Source organism: Erigeron canadensis, chromosome 1 (genome assembly GCF_010389155.1).
Source record: "Erigeron canadensis isolate Cc75 chromosome 1, C_canadensis_v1, whole genome shotgun sequence".
Taxonomy (NCBI): domain Eukaryota; kingdom Viridiplantae; phylum Streptophyta; class Magnoliopsida; order Asterales; family Asteraceae; genus Erigeron; species Erigeron canadensis.
The window spans coordinates 24,482,162-24,507,942 of record NC_057761.1 but is presented as its reverse complement, the minus strand read 5'-3'; the positions used below and the strand labels follow the sequence as shown (position 1 = coordinate 24,507,942).

At 32.5% G+C, this 25,781-nt stretch overlaps 1 protein-coding gene and 1 long non-coding RNA gene across 2 annotated transcripts; both read right to left on the bottom strand.

Moving 5' to 3' along the window:
- Positions 1–10,589: 10,589 nt before the first annotated feature.
- On the bottom strand, positions 10,590–11,574 carry LOC122578055. The gene is made up of 3 exons (XR_006320472.1): positions 11,492–11,574; positions 11,310–11,387; positions 10,590–10,787 (listed from the first exon to the last, which is right to left on the bottom strand). It is a non-coding gene; the product is annotated as an uncharacterized LOC122578055 (long non-coding RNA).
- A 5,859-nt stretch (positions 11,575–17,433) lies between these two features.
- LOC122587805 (G-type lectin S-receptor-like serine/threonine-protein kinase At4g27290) lies at positions 17,434–25,537 on the bottom strand. The gene is made up of 7 exons (XM_043759972.1): positions 24,382–25,537; positions 23,789–23,923; positions 23,331–23,488; positions 22,470–22,677; positions 22,149–22,386; positions 21,894–22,047; positions 17,434–17,913 (listed from the first exon to the last, which is right to left on the bottom strand). Exons 1-7 carry the CDS (start codon positions 25,535–25,537, stop codon positions 17,620–17,622), a joined length of 2,343 nt encoding a protein of 780 aa, XP_043615907.1. The 3' UTR covers positions 17,434–17,619.
- Between the last annotated feature and the right edge of the window lie 244 nt (positions 25,538–25,781).

Below are 25,781 nucleotides of genomic sequence, written 5' to 3'. Positions count from 1 at the left end.
TTTCTTTTGGTCGTCCCCCTCTCCCCCTAAATGTTATACTCCACCATTTTTGATGTATAATCTTATTATTATTTCTATTTTACTACTTGTATTGATTATAAAAATTACTTTGAATATTATTGATTTTATTCACCAAAATTCTACACTTGTTATACTATATAGGCACATTGACTAGTCAAGAAATTTGGAATTTAAGTTAAAGGCTATAATAAAGTACCGGTTTTGGTGACAGATGTCACAGGAACGATATCCACTTACCCTATCTAGTATAAGGTATTTAGATTTATTTTTGATTGATACTTCGACCAATAATCAAATCATGATTATTTGATGTATTGGATCAACTAAAGACATGCAAACTCACAATATGTCATTGGACATGGTAGCTAATGTAATGAAAATTCATTACATGTACTATGCATACTCGGGTAGTAGTACATTATACAATACAAATATTCGTGTAAAAACATTCAAACTCATAAAATGTCATTAGACGTGGTAGTTTATGTAATGAAGTCCATTATATATATATAAAATATCAAATAATATATATATATATATATATATATATATATATAAAAGGTTACCATCAAATACAAATAATATTAAAATAAGAATAGATTAGAACAAATATAGATCGTTTATTTTATCAATCAACGGTTGTAACTTTTTAAGGCTTTTTTATTTATTTAAATAATTATAAAAAGGGCATAGATGGCATTTAAACTTTTTGACCCCACCCTCTTGGTATATCTCTGTATCCCCGCGTTCCCTTTTCCAGCAAATTATTTTTCTGCTTCATAACCAACAATTCCCCCCAAAAAAAACAAATACTATTCATCCATGTCTTCTTTTTCTGCAACAATTCCTAAAAAACAAATAGTATTCATCCATGTCTTCTTCACTATCAGATTCTCTATATCCAACTAAAAGTAATTTTATCATCCATGGCCACCATCAATTTCTTATCACTATGTGATCAAAGGTTTTTCTATACCCACTATCTGATGAATAATGATGCATCCAATTTTATTCAAACTTTTTGTGCATCCATTTATACAAAGACAGTACATCCAATTTTATTCAACAACCACGCATCCAACTTTTCATGCATCCATTTATACAAAGACAATTATAACATCCATTTAGTCAATAACAATTATAGCATCCATTTATTCAAATAACAATGCATCCAATTTTATTTTACTTCAAGAGTTTATAAGATTTTTAACAGGAGGTGCAAGTTTTTTTTCCTATGCATCCTTTTAATTTAGTTATATGTGAATATTCTTTTTTTTTTTTTTTAATTTTTTTGAATCGTGCTCTGGTTGTTTCATTTCAGGCAATTATTTTTGAACTTTTGCATCCATCTTATATGAACTAGAAAAATGGATGCACAAATGCATCCTTAATATACAATGATATTGGTGTCAAATTAAAGATAATTAAAAGCTGAAAAATTTGATATGTGTTATTTGATCAGAAATTTAACTATGTTCGATTTCTTATTCTAAGCATGTTCGTACAGGAAACCCACCCTATATATATATATATATACTAAAAGGGTACCCACGCGATGCGGCAGTGTAATGATGGTAGTGATGGTGACGAAGACGGGTCGTGCTGGCGTGTGGAGGTGGCGATGTAATGACGGCAACGCCAATGTAATGACAACGGCGGCGGTGACGGCGACGACGACGATTAGTGATGGTGACAGTGTTGGTGGTGGTGGCGGCGGTGGGGCGGATGGTGATGATGGACGGTGGTGGTGTTGATGTGTGTGTGAGAGAAAGAGAGACATGATTGTATGTGTGAGAATATTTTAAGAAATGCTTGATTTGCTTAAAATAGGGCTAATTTGTCTTAATATGGAGTAACTTAGCATATCACTAATAATCATTATTAAAGCGTTTAACAACACATTGATCCGTCAATATCCAAAAATTCACACTTTTTGTTTTGTGCATTCATCTTTGATACATGTTCATTAAAATGGATGCAAAAATTAAAAAATTACTTTTGTCAATTATGACAAATAAATGTGTTGTTAAACACTTAAATAATAATAATAGATAGACACTATTTTAGTTTTAATAACTTATAATGCGTAAAAATAAAGTTTTGAGTGTTCTAGCGATGTTCTCACTTTAAGGATGATCTCTCTCGAAAGCTTATTTACATATGTATAATTTTGGAGGCCAGTTTTTCATGTCTGATCCGACTAGTATGAGCATGGATTAAAACCCGACCTGAATTGGCAAAACCCGGAACCCGGCGACCAGCCTGTTCTAAAACAATTATATTTTGTCTCCCTTCCATCGATCCACCATTACCAAAACAAAACAATACATAAGTACACGGCCGGCTATGAGGTGGAGGATTGGGTGTAAGTAAGCCAGACCCACAATCTTTTAAGCCCACCATCTTTTAAGGGCCCATAATTTCTTTACATATACATGCTATGCTATGTGGACTTTTGAAGATAAAATCTATACATGCTATGTGGACTTTTGAAGATAAAATAAAATGATGAAACACTACTTATTCCGGTATGATAGATTCTGACTTTGCCAAAGTTTAACCACAATTTGCATTAACAAATAAAAATAATTCCTTTTAATTTAAAATACGTATATCCATTTCCAACTTTTTATTCTTGAATGTCTACTAAACGATATTTTTTTGACACCAATATCATTGTATATTATAAGGATGCATTCTTGAATGATTAAATTTCTTATACACTTTTCTTTTATTTTTAGTAAAATAAATATTATCAATGTTAAAGTATAGGTATGTCAGAAATTACTTACCCGTGGTCAAAAACGACAAAATGAGAAAATGTAGAAAAAGAGTTTACAAAGTCTCAAACTAAGGATTTGGATAAGTTTATCCAAAAACATCATCATCTTCCCCAACAACTTTGCTTCAAACAATGTAAAAAAAACGACATGATATATTATATATATATGTGTGTGTCAAATTTTCTTTTTATTTTCGTAAACATTTATGGTCGTAATAATTCCTTAGAGGCCCACATTTGATTTTCGAGCCAGGTCTCGAATTCTTTCTACATTTTCGGAGACGACACTACATAAGTAATTAACAGGTTTTGGGCTTTTTCTTTATCATCCCAGCCAGCCACTCCATAAAACAACACAAAGAAATGGGCTCATGCGTGTGTTGTTTCCCCAGCCAAAATGAGAATCTCCAATCCATTAAAGTATGACAGCCCAATATACTGCGTTGGAATAATAATATGTCTCCTCTAGTCCTATATTTATTTTGCCCGGACTACAAAGTACAAAATTATACCAGGAAAAATGGGGCATGGTGGCTATGTGTGAGCATGCTATTGGCTACTCAACATAAGTATTCAAATCAAATAGATCGTGACATCGTGCGGTATGCAAATGGCTTGCGGTCAACAGTCAAAGAAAACACTTGAAATTAAATGGGGTAGTGCAACATATTGGGAATGTGGATATGGCTGGGAGGATGGAAGGTCTTCTCTTTTATTATGTGAGTCATCGATAATTCATCAAGATAACAATTATTAGAAATGTGGATGTGAGTTGCAAAGGTGGCTAGGTGCTTGGTCAAATAATCAACAAAGAAGTTCGACTTGTTTTAAAATTTCTAAGACTCGAATGAAGTAAAATTCGTATGAAACCAAAAGAACAATATTGTGTCTATCAAAACGTAGCTTTAACTCCAAATTGTCATGTCTTCACATAATACATACATCAAATCTGTTGCAAATACTAAATAAACGTTTTAATAAATATAAAGACTTTATATACATACAAATGAAGGACATCATCATCCATTAAAATTTTAATGAAAATATGTATTATTTGATTAGGGTTTTGCTAAAAGAAGCCCAATAATGACTTTCATTAAGATGCATTAAATAGTTAAATACTTACCATAAAACTCAAGGGTGAGTTTTAATATGAAAATCTATAATTATTTTGTATACATTAATTGAAGCCATATGAGGACTTCATTTAGCATTTTCCATTTAATTAACATAAGCTATTACTTAATAATTTATCAACCATTCTCTATCATGTACTTCACCTCCCTATGCCATCTTTTGACACCATCATGCATATATCGATGGGAAGTATGTTTTTCAATATGAGAAAAGGTAAGCGAGTGGGAATCTATCAAAACTCTTTGAATAGACCCCTTCAATTCAGCCCTGGAGGGGTAATAAGGGTATTTTGGAAAGAATCTTACGCTCATGTGCAAATGAATTAACATCAAATGAATTTCTTTGGGAAGTAAATAGAGTCAAGAGAAAAAAGTTTGATGATATTGACAAGAATAAAAAAGAAATGACTAAAACTCAATCCCTCATGATTTATCTATAAGACCTCTCCTTATAACCCCCACTTCTTCTTCTATTCTTCCACTATTCTTCTTGGCACGTCAGCTTTTCTATCTCCTAAAACACCCTACTCCTTATAACCCCATATTCTTCTCCTATTCTTTCAATATTTTATTATTTTCTCTTTTAACACAAAATTAAAATAAATTAATAAACAAATTAAGCAATACTTTCATTAATAATAATAACAAATATTATACAATTTTTTAAACAAAATTTATATAGAGTTTGAGGGTTTAAAAGTAAACTTTTAAATCTATAATAATTATTTTGTAAATATCTTAGAGTTCAGGGGTTAAAAAGAAAGTTAATATTAAATTATATATCTATGTACGCTACTACGCTGTCTTCTTCTTCTTCTTTATATTATATATAATATATATATATATACCTATATCTACACATATATACCTGCACACACATAAAAGGAACAAACCCCTCGGACCCAAATTAAAACCATCTTTTCCGCTCAACCCATTTTTTTGTTTTTCTTTTTTATTTTTCGTAGCCAATAAACGCTCTCGCAGCCACTAATCAACTTCGATGCTGCGTCTAGACAAAGAACAAACGCTCGGACGTCGGCCTTAGATGCGCCGATGCTTATAGGGTCTAACACCTCACCGACGTCCAACGTGTGTCCGACATCCCTATAAGGAGGGATCTAAGAATACTTTCAAGAATTTAAGATCTAAAACTTATTCACAGTCAAGTGTCAAAATCAAAATTCAAGACATCGAATTCCAAAAGATGGTAAATCATGCACAATTGAGAAAGAATGTTGGAAACAAAGTAGTGATGATAATTTATAAATCTTTTGTTCCATTGTAGAGTTTGGTTTACTAGTACACATTAGATTTAAATATTAATCCAGTATATACTTCTCTGACCGTAAATATTTTTGTTTAATTGTCTTATTTTGACTGATAAAGTCCTTTTATTCTGACTTTGACTGTAAATATCTTTGTTTGTATTATATATTAGTCAATTAAAGTTATTTCAATAAAAAATATAGTTAAAACTTAATAAATTTATATATGTTATATCAAGTGTTATACAACACAAACAAAAATATTTACAGCCAAAGTTGAAAGAAAAAGACTCAAAAAGTCAAAATAGGACAATTAATATAGAATGGAAATAGTATATTATAAACTTTTTGCAGTCATTTCACATTCAACTTCTAACTTTCTCTCTGAAACTCAATAATTGCCATTAAACAAAGATTTCAGCTTTTCACACACCGAGCTTGAAATCAATCCTACACTAAGTCTCAAGCTTAATATTATTAAATAGAGCAATGATATATCAACTTTAAGATCAACCTAATAATCAACTTAAAATCCTTATCATATGACAAGTGTAATCCATCCATTCTCTCTAATTTTTGTAACTTGTAAGATAAGACTATAAGAGATAAAAAAAGAATCATTAAGAATTTAAAGAATATGATATGACATGACGCTTAAAAAGTCACACATGACATTATTAGTGATTAATTACTATTTTTACAAATGGGTAGAGATATCATCTTTTTGAAATTCAATAGGACATGACAAGTGACAAAGAAAAATGGTTACCGAGCAAAGACCAAGAAGCCTTCAAAAATACTCAAAAACATATTGATTAAGTGGAATTTACTTGTTAAATTTATAAAGTTTTAGGAGGAATTTTAGGCTAATATTTAGAAGAATATATATTTTCCTAAATCTATATTATAGAAACTCTTTGGAGAGATATTCCTATTACACCATCATTATATACATCTACTACCCTTAATAAATTTAATTTGTTACATGATCATGCTATTTTCAAGTCTTGTATTTTTTTACTGTAACAACTTTTGCAAAACCATAAACACTAATTAAACAATCAAAGATGGTAACACAATAGTAGATACTTGTATCCTCTGAAGATAAACAGTGTAAAAGATTTCGTATTTCTTGCATAAGTTAAATGTGCTGAATGTCACTTATTTTAGCTTTTAGAATGTTTCAAGGAAAAGAAACATAATGGAATCCACTTAGGGTCGAGACTGACTCGTGACATTTATTGGGGGTATTTTCAAAAGTCTTGGGTTCAAAGAAATTTTTTTTATGGATGGGACTACATCTTTACCTTTTATTGTTTATAGCATTTTGGCAGAAAAAATTTATAAGACTAAAAAATCTGGTCTTCTAAACGCCGGATTTCGCCATAAAAGCGAGGGGTGGCATCCCCAACGTCGGACTTCATATACCAACCAATATACTCCGATTCCGTATATGACATCATGTATATATGAAGAGGGGCACCAAACCAACACATTATACTCTTTATATATGCACTATATATAGTGCGGTTACAAAGCAAACGACGTCCAAGCCACTAGACCAACGTTATGTTAGTTTTAATTCATCTCCATGATTAATGAAGGGAAATGATGGATCTTACTAAAAATTATTAAGAATCCTCCTAAAACTGCCATGACACGACTTATTAGTCGATTTATTGATCACTATGGAATACGATATACATCACATATCCTGGATCAAGTAAAGACTTTGGGTTTCCGACAAGCTACCGCCACAATGTAGATTCCATTAATTCTTTTTTCTAATTTTATCACTTGATTTTGCCACTTGTCTTTGTCTTATGATTATGATAATTTTTAAGCTATTTAGTTAGGATGATTAATCATTTTTTATTAATGAATGATTTTTTATTGCCGTTATATGAATTCAACATATGCTTTTATATTTCTTTTATTTTTATGAATATAATTCATTAAATTTAGAAATATTCAATTATAACATGGGATTGGATACTAGTATTAACTTATTTTATTTTACTTGTTATAATTTTTGTATGATTTAATTCTTCTACTAGATTTATGTCCATGTCAAATACATGGATTGTTTATGACATGTTAAAAATAAGAATTATAAGAGTTTAATTGGTTAATAGGTTTAAATTAGATTTTTTTTAAGGTATAAAATATGTTGAATTTTTTAATTAACTAAATGTAAAAAAATTAAACAAATATATTTATCAAGTTGATAGCTACAAAATTTAATACGTATAAATTAAGTATTTAGTATAATCTATAATATAACTAAAAAAGGAGGTTGGAGGTACACTTGGCACCCCTAATCCCCCTCCTTTAGCTTAATACTATCTCCTTATTAATCTTCTATTTTTTAAAATATTTGTTTAATAAAACATGACCGACTTTTAATAAAAAAAACTTATAAAAAAAATCTTTATTATATATATATATGAGAAAAGTGAATATAAGGCTGTCCGACACCTAAACTTAGGTGTGGAACCTCCCACATACAATTTTTTTAATATTTCTTGATTAATGAATAAATGTCTAGGCCCCCATGAATTTGTATGTGAGGGGTTCTGTAACACCTCGAGCTAGGCTCGAAATGCACCGAAAAGCATGACACAAGATGAAATTACTGTAGGACGAAACTATATGAAATTAAAAGGATTCCGTGAACCCAACAGGTTAGTTACAAGTCACAAAAAGCATAAGGAGCATACAACCATCAAAAGTTTACAAAAGATGGCTCATGATCCTAAGCAAGTCCCATTAACGGGTAATGAATCACAGATCCATAGTCAAATCCAACATCTAGCAAGCACATCAAGCTCTTGGGTTCTCTTGGTTACCTGAAAAGTGTACTAAACAATGTCAACTCTAGGTTGATGAGTTCGTAGGAAAGAATGAATAAAAACATGTTCCAATGTCAACCATTACATAATTAACATAAACATGGTCTACTAGTCGCACACTTGTACTCAATTGCATGTAATGAACCCCATTGTACTCAATTGCACGTAATGTACCTCATTGTTCTCAATTGCACGTAAGGTACTCATAGTACTCAATTGCACGAAATGTACTCATAGTACTCAATTGCACGTAATGTACTCATTGATCTCAATTGCACGTAATGTACTCATTGTATTCAATTGCACGTAATGTACTCGTAGTACTCAATTGCACGTAATGTACTCATCCATGACCATCAATGTCCACACATAAACAAACACCATGTATATATATACTTCGTATGATACTACTTTTGAAAGGCCTTTGATGCTTATATATAGGGTCACCCGTAGCCTTCCCACCACATCTCCAACCTTTCAAAGGCATTACCGTCCTGCATATATACACAACTAGCCTAAAACAACTCAATATACAAATATAATAACCATACAACTAATCACATAATTGCATATCAACTCAACCGTCACACAACATGTACATCACAAATATCATCATGCATGACGTACACTTTTCAGCCCGACTCTTAAAAGAGTAGGGGAGGCTACGAAAACTCACCTCGCTCGGAAAAAGAGGATAATATCAAGTTAAAATGAGATTATAAGTGATCAACGTGTTCCACTCGTCCTCAACCTAATAACGTTTTCAATATGTGCATTATTAACTAAAACGAAGCTTTAACTAGGTTCTTAGTTAGGTCTCATGGCTTTAAGAGACTTCCGGGGCTCAAAAAGGTCACAAGAGAGGTTATGTAATAGTTTGAAATCAATTTGAAGTCGCCCAAGGTCACCCTGTTCCCAAACAAAATTTATACATTCATAAAGTTTTAGTTAATGTCTTGAATTTGGTTCCAAAAATGACACTCGACTTTGAACGGCTCGTTTGTCATGTAGCGGACACCAAAAAGGTCATAAGAGGACATTCTGGAAAGGTCGGGACGATCCTAGGACGTTAGAAGAGGAGCTAGGAAAGTATTTGGGCTGGATGTGTCCCACTGCGCCGCATCTAGAAAAATGAGTCGCAGTTTCAAGTCCAGAAATTTTAACTGCTTCGCATCATGCTTTTGCTGTGTCACAGTCCAAATAGCTCAGCCCCACTGCGCAGCAGTCTCCATGACTGCGTCGCAGTCAGTCCAGAGCACACCCAGCGAGCAGCAACAGCAGATTTCGACCCAAAACACCCCCAAACCCTAGTTAAACCATCCAAATGACCCCCAAATCGATGTACAAGAGTTTGAAACTTATTTTGGAGCATGCTTAAGCATCATTACACATAACCACACGTAACCCATACCACAAATCCATCTTATAACATCAAAATCACATCCAATTCATTCCAGCCCAAACCAAAACCCTAGACAAACCTTAATTCGACTTTTGGCCCGATATGACCCGAAAACGTTTTGACACAACTAGAAATACATTTAATAATATGAATTGAAGGTCATGGAGTAGAATTTACTTACCAAAAGTTCCACAATTCCTTTAACCCGAATTTTGACCCAAAGGAGATTGTTCTTGCACTTTTGATGACCCAACTTTTTATATGAAGAATTTATGATGACAACGATGATGTTCCAACCATTAATCCAAAACAACAACCATAATTGATATAAGAATTAAATGAGAGGGAAAGAGAGAGTTTGTGTTTGTGTGTGTGCATTCAACAGAGAGAGAATAGGATGAATGATTGGTGGATGAGGGTGTAAGGGTTGGGTCATCTTGGGTGGGTCATGGGTTGGACATAACCCATGGATAGGATCCATTTACATTTACAAGTTAAATCAATTGTCATCTAAAATGTAAGAATCGATTAGTACTAACTAATGACTTCGACTAGCACATAAGTCCCAAATTAAATGGTGAATTGATCCTCATGAACATATTGCACCTAATTGAACTCCAAATTGTTCTTAATATATAAATTAACTAGATAATTAGTCAAACTGTACATATGGTCAAAGAGTCAAGAATCACGGTTGTTACAGGTTCGATACCTAAGCTTATGTGTCAAACAACCTTATATTCACTTTTATCGAAAGTTATGATGGGTAAATAAACTATTAGTTCAGTTGTCTTCTACTATGTATATAAAGATAAAGCTATTACGACATATTTATATAATATGAAAAATAATATATAGAAGATGAATGGTGATATTACAATCCTACATACATTATTAAAAATAAATTTCATAAGACTGGTAATATTCCTTAATTTGTTTCCATTTGAATATTAGTTGATCAAAGATATATGTTTTATTTGTACAGATAATGCTTTACTGGAAAGTTAACGCACGGCGCTAATTTGTGTTGGCGATGGTTTTATCGCATATAAGAAGTGTAAATGTAACATGTACTGAAATCCGATTAGATGTCCATGAGTTTTTTCACAAAAGTTAGTATGTGATGTTAGTTACAGCCGGTGTCACGGTTTTAGCTACAGAGAGCCCCACGACCTTTATAGGTGATAGATCATGAATATTTTTACAAAAGATTTGGCACTTAATATATATTTGTAGCAGTCCTTGGTTTGGTGGCTTTTTGATCGGCTGGTCTTCTGCATGAGATCCAAACAACCTTCAAGCAGCCGGCAAATAGATCTCCAATAGCCCCTATAAAACCTACAAAACTTGTAAAAAAAAAAGGGAAGGGGGGAGGGGGGATAACATCTATTATACAGCTCCCAAACCACCAATCTTATAACCTGTGGGTTTTATAGGGGTCTTGCCGTCTTTAGAGTTAAGATGATAATAATTGACATTAAGAACGACTTGGAGATAATTAACTCTATATAGTCAAAATGTTGTGTTATAGCCATTCCCAAAAAGAAGACTGTCTTGTTCTAGGTAAATGTACATGTTTCAGTGTCGAAAAGAAAATGTCAACATTACCTTAATGTAGCCATTTTCATTTAGTATGACTTTAGACGCATAAAATCATTTGAAGCTGAACCAAATACATGAAACTTATTTGGTTTTTGTGCAAAGAAAATGGAAACAAACAGCTCAATGTCAAAAGAAACGTGTTAAGTATTAACTCAGTTTAAGTCATTCTCTGACTATTATTATTAATAAAGTATTCAACAACCAGGCAGCCATAACCTAAATTCTCAAACCTCTTCCTAAGAATATCACCTGTTTAGAAGGTTTTCAATCTCTGAAATTTGCAGATTGTGGAATAGGAACGTGTTGCCTGCTGATTGTAGTGTTTGCCTTTCAGAGTATAGGTAAAAAAATTTCAGTCAGCCTATATTAATGTTTTTACTATTAAACCTATTTTTGGGTGTCAATTGGGTAAATTATTTGTGAGAGCTTACCTAAGTAGCCGATGACCCTCATTGTGGTAACTGCTATGACTACGGTTCTTCTACATTTTCTACGGCTTCTTTATCGAATCTGCTCTTGTCTGCTGCTACTTCATTCCAGAAGGTTACTTGAACCGGCTCTCTGCTATGTTGGTGAGAGGAAACTACTTTAGTATGTGTAGTATGAAATATAGACTGAATTTAGTATGTTGATACCTGTATCAGAGTGAAGCAACCAATGGAGTGTCGTCTTTTCTACTTTGTCTTCTATTCTTCCTTGTAGCCTCCCACAGTAATCTGTTTGGTTATTGATGAAGATTTCTATAAGAATTTATCATGGTTGTTAAAAAGAATAATGTAAACTCATTAAAAAAAAGAATAGTAAATTGATTAATATGGGCAGCTTATCACCTGTAATTTCATCTTTATTACCACATTTATCTATCAATTTTTGATAATTGCCAAAGTTGAAATAATAGTGTGGTATGGTATCTCTGGAATATTGCCTAAGTAACACCTGCTGAAGCGAATACATACAGAGTTGTTCGTATGGATAAAAGAGGCAGTGTTTAAACATATATTATAATTATAAAATAAGTCAAACGAATCTCTAAAATGACTATTTTTAAGATGCTTTTGTAATTTTGGGGGCGTGTTTGGTGCTTACAAGTTTGTCAACAAAAACGTAGGTTGTTATGCATGGCTGGAATCACGGATTCCATCTTCTTAAGGCTCTAATACATATTGGCTTTCTGACGATTCCTGATTTAAGTGATCAGGCCAAGCTTTCATCTTCCATTTTAATAAATCTGGTAACGACATTACAATATGGCCAACTTTAGATACATTAAATATAAGGACAGTGAATAAGGAGCAAGTGTTTTAGTTTTACATCCTTGCCGTATATGTAAGACAATAGTGATCATGTAATCATGTATGCAAATAGCCTGAATCATAGTTTCACAATCTCGAGCACATTCAAAATAAGGTAGCCTAATTCTAATGTACTCATTTGTTGATGTTGGGCTGTTACATCGTTCCAAGGATTGGGGGGGGCCGTTTTTTGTTATACATTGGCCTTGGTTGCATAGCTACTATTGAGAATTTGAGACAGCAACATGTGTATCTCTAATAGAAACAAAAGGCAATTAACCTCTTCGAATATTCAACTGCTTAAACATATAGGAAAATCTAAAAGCTTTAACAAAGAGATGTAGCATGAACCGTCAATAGAGGAACAACAAAACAAACAATTACATGCAGAGAAGTTAACGTCTTCATTGAAAGTCGTATCCAAAGAGTTTGAAACATGAATCTATAATGCAAAATGCTAATTTAAAAGTTCAAGTGATGACTTACAGTGGGATCCGCAAAGACGTATTTGTAGAAATTGGAGAAGCTTTTAGCGTAAAGGATACCTACTTCGGCAATAGAGTTAGCGTATCAACACTAAATAATTGATCTTAACAATGAAGTGAGACAATAAAACAATCAATGAATGGAATTATCGACCAGTGGAACATAACTTACATGGGTGAACATTGACAATTCCACAAAAAACGTAAAATATGTTTCACATAATATTGTCAACGATATCTCAAATTCAACCACTAACAATTTGCTCTCAATATACTGAAACAACATTGGACTATAAGAATAGCGAAATACGAAGCATATAATATAATCAAATAACAGAACAATAACTTTTTAAATTAAAATGCATAAATTCTATGTAGATAGTTTTTAGTTTTCAATATTAAAGCGCGATTTAGTGTACATAATGTTAACTGTACTAATATTTTAAAAGAATCATAGTATATAAAAATTTGTCCCCAAATCCACAAAAAAAGGAACCTTAATAAAATTAGGGTTATTGATAAACAACATACCTGATAATAATGTTTGTATGAAACTTTTAATTTCAATCCAAACGCATGGAATCAAAGAAGGACATGACGCCTAATTTTTTGGAAGGGAGAGATACATAGTAATGACATTGTATCTTTTACCTATAAACCTAAAAAGGACACGTTAATCTCAAAAAGTACACGTGGCAATCATAGCCACCCTCATAACTTACATTTTATGAAGATTAATTAAAAAAGAGCCATGAATCGAACCTAGGGGTTGGTTCAAAGAGGCAGGAGGCACAACCACTCCAACTAAAACAATTTTTTTTTAAAATTGATAAACATTATATTAATTGTGCTTATGAACAGTTACTGTTCATAAATATCGCCATTAATGATATTATTATTACAAATTACAATTTATAAACTAGATTAAACTCGCACGTTGTGCGAGACTAACTGATAAAATAAATAAAAAATAAAATTACTACATTATTATTCATAATTTATGATAATATTAAAATATATCCGATTACGAAACAATAAAGTTATAGTTTATGAATGTATAATTGATGTGTCTAATATTATATATATTTCCCACGATGTTTTCGACCATTTTATGCTTGATTATAGGACATATGCGTATATATTTCGATGCTTTTTGGTATTTGTTAGTGTTTCAAGATGTTAACAGGTATTTGGGCATAATGTGTGGAGAAAATGGCGTTTTGAAGTGAAATGTGCTAAATAAAGAGTTTTATCCGGAAGAAAATGGACTAAAGCTTGTAAGAAGAAGAATGTGATGCATCATCGCATCATAAATATCGAGTAGAAGACTTGGGATGACCAATTTGTCAAGCTCGGCTGCAGGGACAAATCTCAAATGTCCACACTTTGTTTTTTTATTTGGTCGTATGACATCAAGAGCAAAAATGGGCTCTTGATTAGTTAATTAAACTTGGGCTTATATTATTAAAGTTGTATATGGGCTAGTGAAAGATTAATAAAGCTTAGGGTGTGGCCTAATGGTGGATGGCCTTCACGTGAGCAGAAAGTAAAAAGGGGGCTGAATATCATCTATTTTATCAATCGACAATTTAGTACGAGAGGTCGGTTTTGAGAATGAGAAGGTGAGCCGCAAAAAGTTATCTTCAAAATTAAAAGTGAGGTGCTTTAGGTTGGCATTCTATTTCGAGGTGCTTGAAGAGTTTTTGGAACGTGAGGTTGAGAGCAGCCGCATAAAACAAAAGTGGAATACATCATCCGGATATCATCAACTCGTGACTTCTTCCCTTTTTATTTTATAATTATTAGTTGCTTAATTACAAGTCTATATTACTATACAATTTTTATTATGGGTAATAAGGATATCATAGGGTTATTTTAATGTTACTTGCAAGTGTTGAACAAGAGTTTTATGTTTAATCGTAGATACACATTTATTTGGGTTTAAATATTGTTTTTATCTTTTATATTTATTGATTGATAATTGTAATTAGAAGTTCGAGAGAAATCTATGTCATTATCAATTAATTTATGAAATGGTTGATCGGTCTATAATTAACCTAAAGTCGTTGAAGTTCAGGAGAAACTCAAGATAAAGCTTTTAAACAATTAAATTCATTTTGAGTGTGTCAACGTCTATGATAGAGGATTCTGATTAGGCGAATAAGCAGTTCGGGAGAAAACTTTTAAAAGATTAAATCATAAAATCAACTTAGGTTCTTAATGCTTAACTGTTTTGAGTAGAAATTAAGTGCGGGAGCAATAATTATATTTCGAGCAGTTAAAGTTTCAAGTATAACGGGAGTTCATCTTGTCTACCTTTTGAGTCGTTCAACCAATGCAAGTAATGTTTAGACCCGATGATTGGCATGTAAGCTAATCCAAGTAGGTGTTCCTTTTAAATTATTGTTCAAATTCAACAACAAAATTATCTTTTCGATTAATCCTGGGGGATTACTGACTTTTTCTACTAACTTTTGCAAAGTCACAATTCGGCCACAAAACCCCCTTTAATTTGAATCATTTTATTGTTAACAACTGTTTTCAAAGTCCTTGTGTTCGACCCCGGATTTACCGGTTTACTATACTGCATGCGAATGGGTTTACTGCCCGCAAGTGTGTTGTAGTCAGTTTTCTAGTAGTTCGTGTTTATAAATTTTATAACTCGATTTAACACATCAATAATATACGTCAAATATGTTTTTTTTTGAACGGCAAATATAATACACTACTAAATTACACAATTGCTAAGGATTGAAACTTGAACTATACTCCAAGAGACAAGAGTCTCTACCACCCCACCTAAATGGTAATAACTACGTCAAATATGTAGTATAGCTATTTATAAATCATAAAAAATTGTATAATATATATTTATTAAATATAATATAATAAATACTTTTACAAAAGATAAACATAATATAATAAACAATCTCATTGTAAAATATATATATATATATATATTATAGGGTGAGGATCCTGGAAGAAGGTGTGTTAAGGAGATAAGAGAGAGAAGGTCCTATTAGCCAATCAGCACGCGACATGTATCAAAATTTTAAATAAAAGCGCGGTGACAATTTTGTAAATAAAATAAAGTTTTGTGAAGCTTGGTCAGCTTGGGCTCTCAGTGGGTTGGTCAGCTTGGGTTGGGTCAGCTTGAGTTAGATCAACTTGGTTTGGGTCAGCTTCATCAGTCAGCTTGGGGTCTGGGTCAGTTTGGGTCAGCTTGGGGTTTGGTCAGGTTTAGGTCAGCTAGGGTCAGTTTGGGGTTTGGGTCATCTTTGGTTAGGGTTGGGTCAGCTTGGGGTCTGGTCAGGTTTAGGTCAGCTTGGGGTTGGGTCAGTTTGGGGTCTGGGTCATCTTTGGCCAAGGTCGGGTCAGCTTGGGGTCTGGGTCAGGTTGGGTCAACTTGGAGTCTGGGTCAGGTTGGGTCAGCTTGGGGTCTGGTCAGGTTGGGTCAGCTTGGGGTTGGGTTAGCTTGACACAATTTACACATAATCTACACAAATGCAGATTACGAGTTTTGGTCAGCTTGGGGTTCGGTTGGGTCAACTTGGGGTTCGGTTAGGTCAGCTTGGGTTGGGTCAGCTTGGGCTGGTCAAGTTAAGGTGGGTCAGCTTGGGCTGAGTCATCTTGGATTTGGTCAGCTTAGGTTTGAAGTCAAATTATTTATAAAAATGCTACCGCGCATTTTTTTTAGACGCGTCGTGTCATACTCTGATTGGCCAATAAGACTTTCTCTCCCTTATCTCCCTTCTCTCCTTAACATACCTTTTCATTTGATCTCTCCTCTCTCTCTCTATATATATATATATATTGTTGAATTAATAAAAGAAACATAATTTAATGTATACAAACATCTTTGTACTCATATAGAAAATTGAAAAATAAATATTAATAATTAGGATTATGATTAGACCTGATGATTAAGATCATACATGACAACATAAATATAGCAATTTAAATTAAAAAAAATGATAACTCATTAAAAATCCAATATAACCAAAAACTAAAATAACATCTTGAAAAAAACATATCTTATATTAGTTATATAAATAGAATATAAGATTATCTATACAGGTATTATATTATTATATTATGAATAATAATGGAGAACATTTAAATTATAACATAAATGATTTAAAATATTTGATTAAAGATTATAAGATACATCTAAAAAATATTTCTATTATTATAAGATTATAAGATATAATACATTAGTAAAAACAAAAATTAATCATTATATATTTTCAATAGTATTAGTATGTTAATAGGAATGATGAATATGAAGATATAATTAAATAATTAAAAGATTTAAAAAATCATTGTTGGCCGAATTTTTTTTTTTTAATTAGGTGGGAATAGAAAGATAAGATTTAAAGATAATTTTTACTACATATATAGCTTTATTTTTACTTTTTATTATTAATTAGTGATAGGATAAAGAATAATTTTTTAAAAGAATGTTTAAAATTAAGAAATTATTGTAAGGATGACACATAATGAAATATCATACATGACATTCTCTCATAATTACCAATTAATCAAAAAATTATTCTCTCTTAGTTATATAGAGAGAAACAAGTAACAACTCCAAGGTTCTAGTTTCCACAATTAACATTATGTTACAAACCAAACAACAAATATCATTTGTAAATAATTGAGCCGCGCATCGCACAGGTTTTAACTTAGTATAAGTATACAACACGACAATATGAAATAATCCGCTTCAAACGAACAAATAGAAACCACGTCTATGATCAATCGGATCAATACTTGAGATTATTATCTACCATATACTTGACTTAATGTTAAATCATTAAATGATGGAAGAACTGTGTTGGAGGTGATCTCAGATGTATAAATGAAGAAACCAGGTTTTTGGGGAAAGGGTAGTGAACCATCATCACCACCCAACATATCAATCACAGACTGTGCATCAGGTCTATCTTCAGGTCGATGTTGCACACACAATAGGCCAACATGTATTGATCGCATCACTTCCAAAATAGAACAGGAATTGCGTAAACATTTGTCAACTATATCGAGAGACTTGTTTTCAGTGTAAAGTCTCCATGCCTAACAAATTAAAGTAAAAAGATTCTTGAGACGATTGTGTAATGCGGAGTGTCCATGAGTTAGCAGTTCATATGAAAACGATAAGAAATAAGAGAACCGAGAACCATAAATTAATGTGTTAATTTATTGCATATTTAAAAAGATGTTTTGATATATTAGTTATGTCGTCTTATTATATACAGTGAGGTCATTTTCCTCACAACTTGCCGAAGATATAAGTTACATGTACACCTTATGTGGTGTTAATAAATATGTTTAATTACCTTAGTATGACATTGAATTTTTTTCTGGTACCGTCTCTGCCGAGCTATATAGGTGAAGTGAAACTCTACCAATCCGCTCAACGTCTGGCTAAAACTTGTGCGCTACCAAAAATCCACGAAGTCGTCCTGCTAATATGGTGCCTACTCGATCCTAGACTTAAGTTTAAGCTCGAAACACTTAACGAGGGGAGCTCCAATTTTGAATGGCTTGACTCAAGTTGTAATCTAACTTTCCAAGCTTATGTATATTACCGACCTTTTGAAGTTCATGATGTTTACATTGAAAGGATTTTGTTGGATTATCTATGATATTTAGAATTGTTCAGTCTTAATGTAACTAGATCTATACCCGGTCGTTGACCAGGTTAGAAACAACATATATATATATAATTTTTCTTATTTTGATAACCATTTTTTGGTAAGAACCATGAGATATCTCAAATTATATATATATATATATGGCTACCACTACAAAGAGAAAAAAGTAAACAATGTTTTGATCTAAACCATTGAAAATAAACCAAGAAATTAATCTCCACCATTAAAATTAAAAGTCAACTTTAATAGTTAATTATATAAATAAGACATTCATCATAATTAAAAAACCAATTAGTCATTAAGAAATAAATTGTGGATAATTATGGTGCATAAAGTTGGCGTTAAAAAAAAATGCATCCATAATAAATTTATGTTATCCAAAATTATGTTGCTTATTAGCTATGAAATAAAAAGAGTTCATATAAAGTCCAATTAAAACATATGGAAAATTTGATTGTATTTAAATAAATACTAATTTAATACTAACTACAACAAATATGTCATTTGTCGTCATTTACCTTTAAAAAACGTGAAAAAATTTGTTCACTTTTCCACACTTAAAAAGGTATATAAAGAACTCACATTTATAAATATGAAAAAAATTTAAAATTTTTAGTTTTTTCACACTTATTTTTATATGTTCACATTTAGAAATGTAAAAAGTCAATTTGTAACATTAAATTTCTTTACACGAGAGGAGTGGTAAATTTCTTTATGCGAGAGGAGCGTGAAAAAATTAGGTGTTACAAATTAATTTTAACACTTCTAAGTGTAAAAATCAATGACAAATGTTCACACTTCTAAGTGTTAACATTTTATTAATACATTTATAAGTTTGTAGAAATTATGATTTTTGAAATTTATTCACACTTTTAAATATAAACTTTTTCTGCACAATTTAAATTGTGAATAAATTAACATATTTTTTCACACTTCTAATGAAGTATGAAGAAATATGTGTGAACAAATAACCCATTTTGTTGTAATGTCTGGTTAATATATATACGTTGAAGTGAAATTTGGTGTGCAATATATTTATGGAATTGTCTGATGGCTATCTATCTATATATGAATAAAATATCATGATAACAACTTTTTAAAGAATAATAATTAAATTAAATATAAATCTATAATTATAAAATGATAAAAGAATATAACCATTTAAAATAATGGAGATATTTTTTTTAAAGCAAATAATAGAAGTATAGAATAACACATTATTTATGGCGCAAAGTTAGTTGTGAACCAACCACTAAAATTTTTGAGACAAAAATCTAAATATATACTTGACCAGAGTTAACCTAATTAATTACAATGAGTTTGTTTTTTTGGGTCATGTGGGTTGATAGATCAAATGGGTTTGTTTTAGGTCAAATGAGTTGATTTTTTGGTCAAGTGGGTTGACGGGTTGGTAGGTCAATTAAGTTGTTTTTGGGTAAAGTGCGTTGGCGGGGTTGTAGGTTAAATGAGTTGGATTTGGGTCATATAGGTCGACGTTAATTAATAACTAAATTAAATTTAAATGTTCAGGTTTACAGGTCGACTTAAAAAACTAAGATCCCAACTCGGACCCAATCCAAGAAAATTAGGTTGGCGGGTTAAAAATCTATGACGATTTCAGGACGAATTTCTGGTTCGGTCGAGTTTCAATGTGTGATACATATATTGGTTTCTTTTGTTACCCGAGCACTAATTGTACATTGGGATCGTGAAATGCATAAAATGATGAATATTTGTCAAAAGACTTAAACTTAGATTTAAAAATGATGCTTATAAACTTTTACTCAGGAAAAACGGGTGAGGGTGACAATGGTTGACTTCACCAATTGTCAACTTTAAAATTTCTATGCACGGGAAAATAACTTTATTTAAAATAGTAACTAAAACAAATATAAGTATAATTATAAAATAATTAATTGGGGTTGACGGATTGATAATATCCAACACAAACCCGACCTGATATCAATATTGAATTTGAAATCTCAATCTAAATATGTCAATCCGTAAAGGCGTAAACCCAAACTCAACTACCAACCTAAAAAAATTGGGTTAACGGGTTAAATGGATAGGTGAATTGATTTCAAGTCATATGACTTGATGGATTGATAGTGGCGGGTTGACTTCAGGTCATATGGGTTGGTGGGTTGACCCTGTCACCGACCGGGTATAGATCTATAGTATTCTTAATGAAATTTATTTACAATATACATTCTTTTACTTTAATCCTTAAAATAAATACACTACCTCATTTTACATCAATTACTTTTACATTAGTAACCACACGTTACCATCACCACCACCCATCGCTACCACCACCGCTGCATTGTAAGGGTACACCACTCGTATAATACATATAATCTATCGGTTAGCATGAAACTCAAATGTTCACCATACATATCAGACATTAAGGTTGTTTGCAATATTTTAAAGTGCTCGACTCACTCTAAAATGTTGAACTTCAAAATATTTTCAATCCGTTGGTAATTTGTACGTGTCGTTCTATATAAAAATATAAAACATAAGAATTTGCTAATTGTACATAGGTAAGTAACTTATTTGTATATAGTATACATGATTCAAAAAGTGTAGATTAAATAGTATTTAAATGGTTACCATATATAAAATAACAAAGTTGACTTTTAATTTTAAGGGTTAAAATTGTTTTGATTATGAATTTCAATGATTTAGATCAATAGTTAAAATTATTTTTTTCTCTTAGTTGTGGTAGCCATTAATATATATAATTGTACTAGATTGGTGAAAGGATTTTGTTGGATTATCTATGATATTTAGAATTGTTCAGTCTTAATGTAATTGTACTAGATTGGTGTCCGCGCAATGCAGCTGCGGTAACGGCGATGGTGATGGTGTGGTTATGTGATTAATTGTTGCATGGGATATGAAAGGGTGGAGGAGGGGACGATTTTTGAGTTAGGGTTTCGGCTATGTGTTTCTGCGTGAGTGAGAGATAGAAGTTGAATTTTTTTAAGAGTATTTTAGTCACAGCCTATAAAACAGATTTAAAAATGTATTAAGATAAAGGGTAATGTATCATTTCGGGTTCTAAAAATTAAGGACAGGAAGGAGAGTTTGTTTTGTAAAGGAGTATAGATTTGGTGATGACAACGTTCTAAAGTAGTTAAAGTCCATAGGTCAGTAAGCTGAGTCAGATCACGTGGTAATCGAGCTGAGTAAGCTTGAAAGCCCAAGTTGATCCATTTTACACTTAAGACCATACTTATGGTGTATGTATGTTATGGAACTTTTTACCTTTTTAGCCAAGCTCATAGTTGAGCTATTGAGCATAATTAATTTTATTGAGTCGAGATTGAAGAATTTGGTTGGTGTATGAAAGTAATTTGGTTGGTGTAAGAATCACAAGTCAATATATATACTTACGTGGCAAACTAGGCTATCAGGTTGACGATCTTCATCAACAAAACATCTATTTTTCTGCCCGCTCACGATCTCCAGGATTATAACTCCAAAACTGAAAATATCTGACTTTATCGAGAATTGACCAGTCACTGCATACTCCGGTGATATGTAGCCCCTGAGCAGAAGTTTATTAGGTAATGAACACACAAAACAGACAAATGGAACAAATAATGCTAAAAATCTCAAATTAAATTAGGTTCATAGGTTAGTTCTTACAAAGTTCCCACCACTCTCTTCGTATTTGCTTCATTCTCATGTTCTCTAAACATTCTAGCCAAACCAAAATCTGATATCTTTGGACGCATCTGATGATCGAGTAAAATGTTGCCTGCTTTCAAATCCCTGTGTATTACTCTAAGCCTAGAATCTTGATGAAGATAAAGAAGACCTCGGGCAATTCCATAAATTATGTGGAAGCGTTGTGACCAATCAAGTTCTGACTTCCTTGTATCATCTGTTTAGTTTGCAACACTTTAGTATATTATGCATTTCTATAAATCAGTTTTGTAGTTGTAGGATTATTGGAAGAGAGCCAACCAAATATAAAGCTGTCTAGACTTCTATTAGGCATGTATTCATATATTAAAATTGTCTCGTTTTCTTCATTGCAATATCCAAAGAGCTTCACAAGATTCCGATGTTGAAGTTTAGCAATGCATATAACTTCATTCACAAATTCGTCAACTCCTTGTCGAGAGGACGTCGAAAGTCGCTTCACAGCAACCTCTTGTCCTTCTAGCATACCCTGTAGATAATGTTATTATTATCAAATACATTGTTGTTGAATATAAATTCTTAGAATACATGAATGGTTAATGTGGTGGATTGAATAACAATTGTATAACTTGTTAAGGTGGATAAGTATATAAACAGCAGCAGTGATATTTTGTCAAGCTACATCATATATGGATCACAGACTATATGGGTTAGATTAAGCGGGTTTTGGACTATTTATCTTTGGAGGATATATACATATGATCTCACCTGTCTTTTTTCTTAGAAGAATAGAACGGAACACTATTCTATTTCTACTCCTAAACTACACCAGAATTTCTGAAAACCCCCCCTAATAATCTACCCTCACAAATGTAGAAATTGAGGCTCAAAGTCGGCTAAGGTCAAAAACTTTACCGGTGGGTCACGAACCCCATTGACATCTCAGCTGTCTCATGATATATGTGATATATTGGGTACATTGCTATGAATAGTTTAATATATGATCATCGAAAACTTAACAGTAAATTTGTTTTTTTGGTTTGGTTAAGATTAACTTTTTAACGTGATCAAATGGACCAAGTGTAATATTTGGTTACTTTTCTAACAAATGTAAAATTTGGTTACTAGAGCAAATGGAACAAACCGTTAATATATAGACTTATCATTTGCATAAAAAGTTACCTTGTAAACTGGACCAAATCCACCTTCTCCAAGCTTGTTTTCGATAGAGAAATTATTGGTAGCCCTGTAAATTTGGGATAAGCTAAATAATGGCAGCTCGATATTTTCCTTTTTGCTGCTAGAATTGTTATCTTTATCAAGGACTGTGTTTGGCCTACCTATGAAATCAGAAGTTGAAACAGAGCTTATTTGAGAAAAAAAAAAACACGAGTATACATTTTAATTTATATGAATCGAGCACAGATAGATATCTACTATTGGGAAATTTAGTGTCAAAGGCGTATACTGGATGGTAGTGATATGGGTGTTTGTTTAATAGATGGTGTATTTTGCTCTGACTTGGTGCAAGGGTATGATTATATTAGTTAGAATTGGTATGATGAAGTAATAGCATATGATAAATATTCAGAGTAAAAAAAAAAGAAAAAGAAACTAGAGTATTGACGTCGGTTACTTGCCTTCTGTTTCCACATCTGATCTCTTCGCCCTCCTAGTCCAAATGTATACTCCGAATATTAGGCCAGCCAAAGCAGCAGATATCCACAAAGTAACAATGATCACACGTTTCGTTATGTGGAACTTGGAATTGGTATCTACAAGATATATTTCAAAATGTTAAACATTCTCAAACTTATATGGTGATCCATGGTGGTAGCACAACAATATACGATACATCTTTGATACAAAAAACATAAAACTCCTACCCTTTTAGATTGTAAAATTTATCATACTAAAAAAAACAAAAAAGATAATTCGATAGGAACCCCCGATCCCATGTACCATTTGGTACCCACTAATTCCCCAGCTAGGCTTGTGTCCAGGTGAATCTTAATCACTTAACAATCACCAGATTATCTCAAGTTTGTCTTTGACAAGACTCGAACCAAGATCCCCTCTAATAAGTGGCGGCTGGTGGCCACTGTGCTTTAAAATTTATTATATTAGGCTATTAGCCCGAAATAGATTAAGCTTTTAAAACCTAATAAAATTTATGAAATCAATCATCAACAAGAGGTGAAACATATAATATTGGTTAAGTATATTGACATACATAGTAGTTCAGAGGCCGCCAGTTTAACATAAAAATCTAGCCCAGTTTCTTTGTACACTCGAATATCAATCAAATCACCAAACCATAGCAAGCAACCAACTGCACCTTCGGTGATGTTTGGATTTGCATAGGCGGTGCAAGAGCAATTATTTTTGCAAGCCAACTCACACTCTTGGAGGCTCATGCTGTTATTATAGACAGCGTTCTGAGTATCCGGCAATTTCATCATTGAAAACTTGATAAATTCCTCTCTAGGCCCACAATCCAAAGGTCTACTTCGTTGGCATCTCCTTGTCCTGTTATCAGAACTTGATTCAGTTTGTTGAAACCCTTTCAAGCATTCACAATAAGGAGGAGTTAAAGAAACACAATTTTCATATGGGCCACACAGTCCATATTCATCACACTTATCTTTAGGCAATACCATATCATGTATCCATTGATGATTGTATATAAGTAGATGTGAAATGTTAACCTTGCCATCAAGAGTAAGTTTATACATTATAGCGAATACGGTGCTATTTTGCATGAACTGGATATACATATCCTCCTGATTGAGAACCATGATATCTTTGGTGTTACTTTTATAGTGTGTTGAGCCAGAAAACTCCTCACCATTATATGGCCCGAACCTTGTCAATTTTACAGAATTTTTCCATAGGTATCCTTGCGGATATTTATCCTTAACCATTACCCATCTTACTGCATAACCACCTGGGGATGGATCATCTCGATTTTTCCAAGATGTCAAATATATTTCTCTACCTGTTACAAAATTTTTGCCCAATTTCATTCCTGACACGATAGTATCCCCAGGGTAATCAAAACTTTGCCATATATTATTTTTCTCATCACGACTATCTTCATCCATTATTACCAGATTTCCACTACTCCAGAGCTTTGCTATTGGTTTAATAATAGTACGTGATGCCGAAGAGTTGGATGACCAAACGACCGTGCCACCCCCATCGACAAGAGACATGTTTCCTAGGTTGCCTAGTTTAACCATTCCAAAGCGATCCTTAAGTGGAGTCGCCCTGTTAGCAACCCATATAACTGTAAAAGGTGTCGTTTTCTTAAACCATATCCCCAGATATCGGTTTTTTGAACCGCCAAGGCTAAAGAAACCTAGCTCATACCTTTCATTCGAAGACATAATTGTGTCCCCGTCAGTGAAGTTTTGATGCACAGTTATGGTGTCTAATAGTAATGAATTTGAAGTTGTTATTAGCATTAGAAATAACAAGGTAATGGAAGGGAGTAACATTATGGTTTGAATGTACTGTGCTTTAGACTTCATAAATTTTGTTTTATGGTTTTGAAAATTGACCATCACATCATCTCGATCTGATCATTTCTTCTGGCACAAACTAGAATGCCAAATTTGTAATGGTATTTAT

What these genes read in the sequence shown, in the direction of transcription:
- LOC122587805 (XM_043759972.1), bottom strand. Translation starts at nt 25,537, where the DNA reads ATGTCTTCGAATGAAAGGTATGAGCTAGGTTTCTTTAGCCTTGGCGGT. An exon ending in GGCGGCCTCTGAACTACTAT is followed by an intron (nt 23,924 to 24,381) that starts GTATGTCAATAT and finishes TATATCTTGTAG; the next exon opens with ATACCAATTCCAAGTTCCAC. An exon ending in ATCAGATGTGGAAACAGAAG is followed by an intron (nt 23,489 to 23,788) that starts GCAAGTAACCGA and finishes CTGATTTCATAG; the next exon opens with GTAGGCCAAACACAGTCCTT.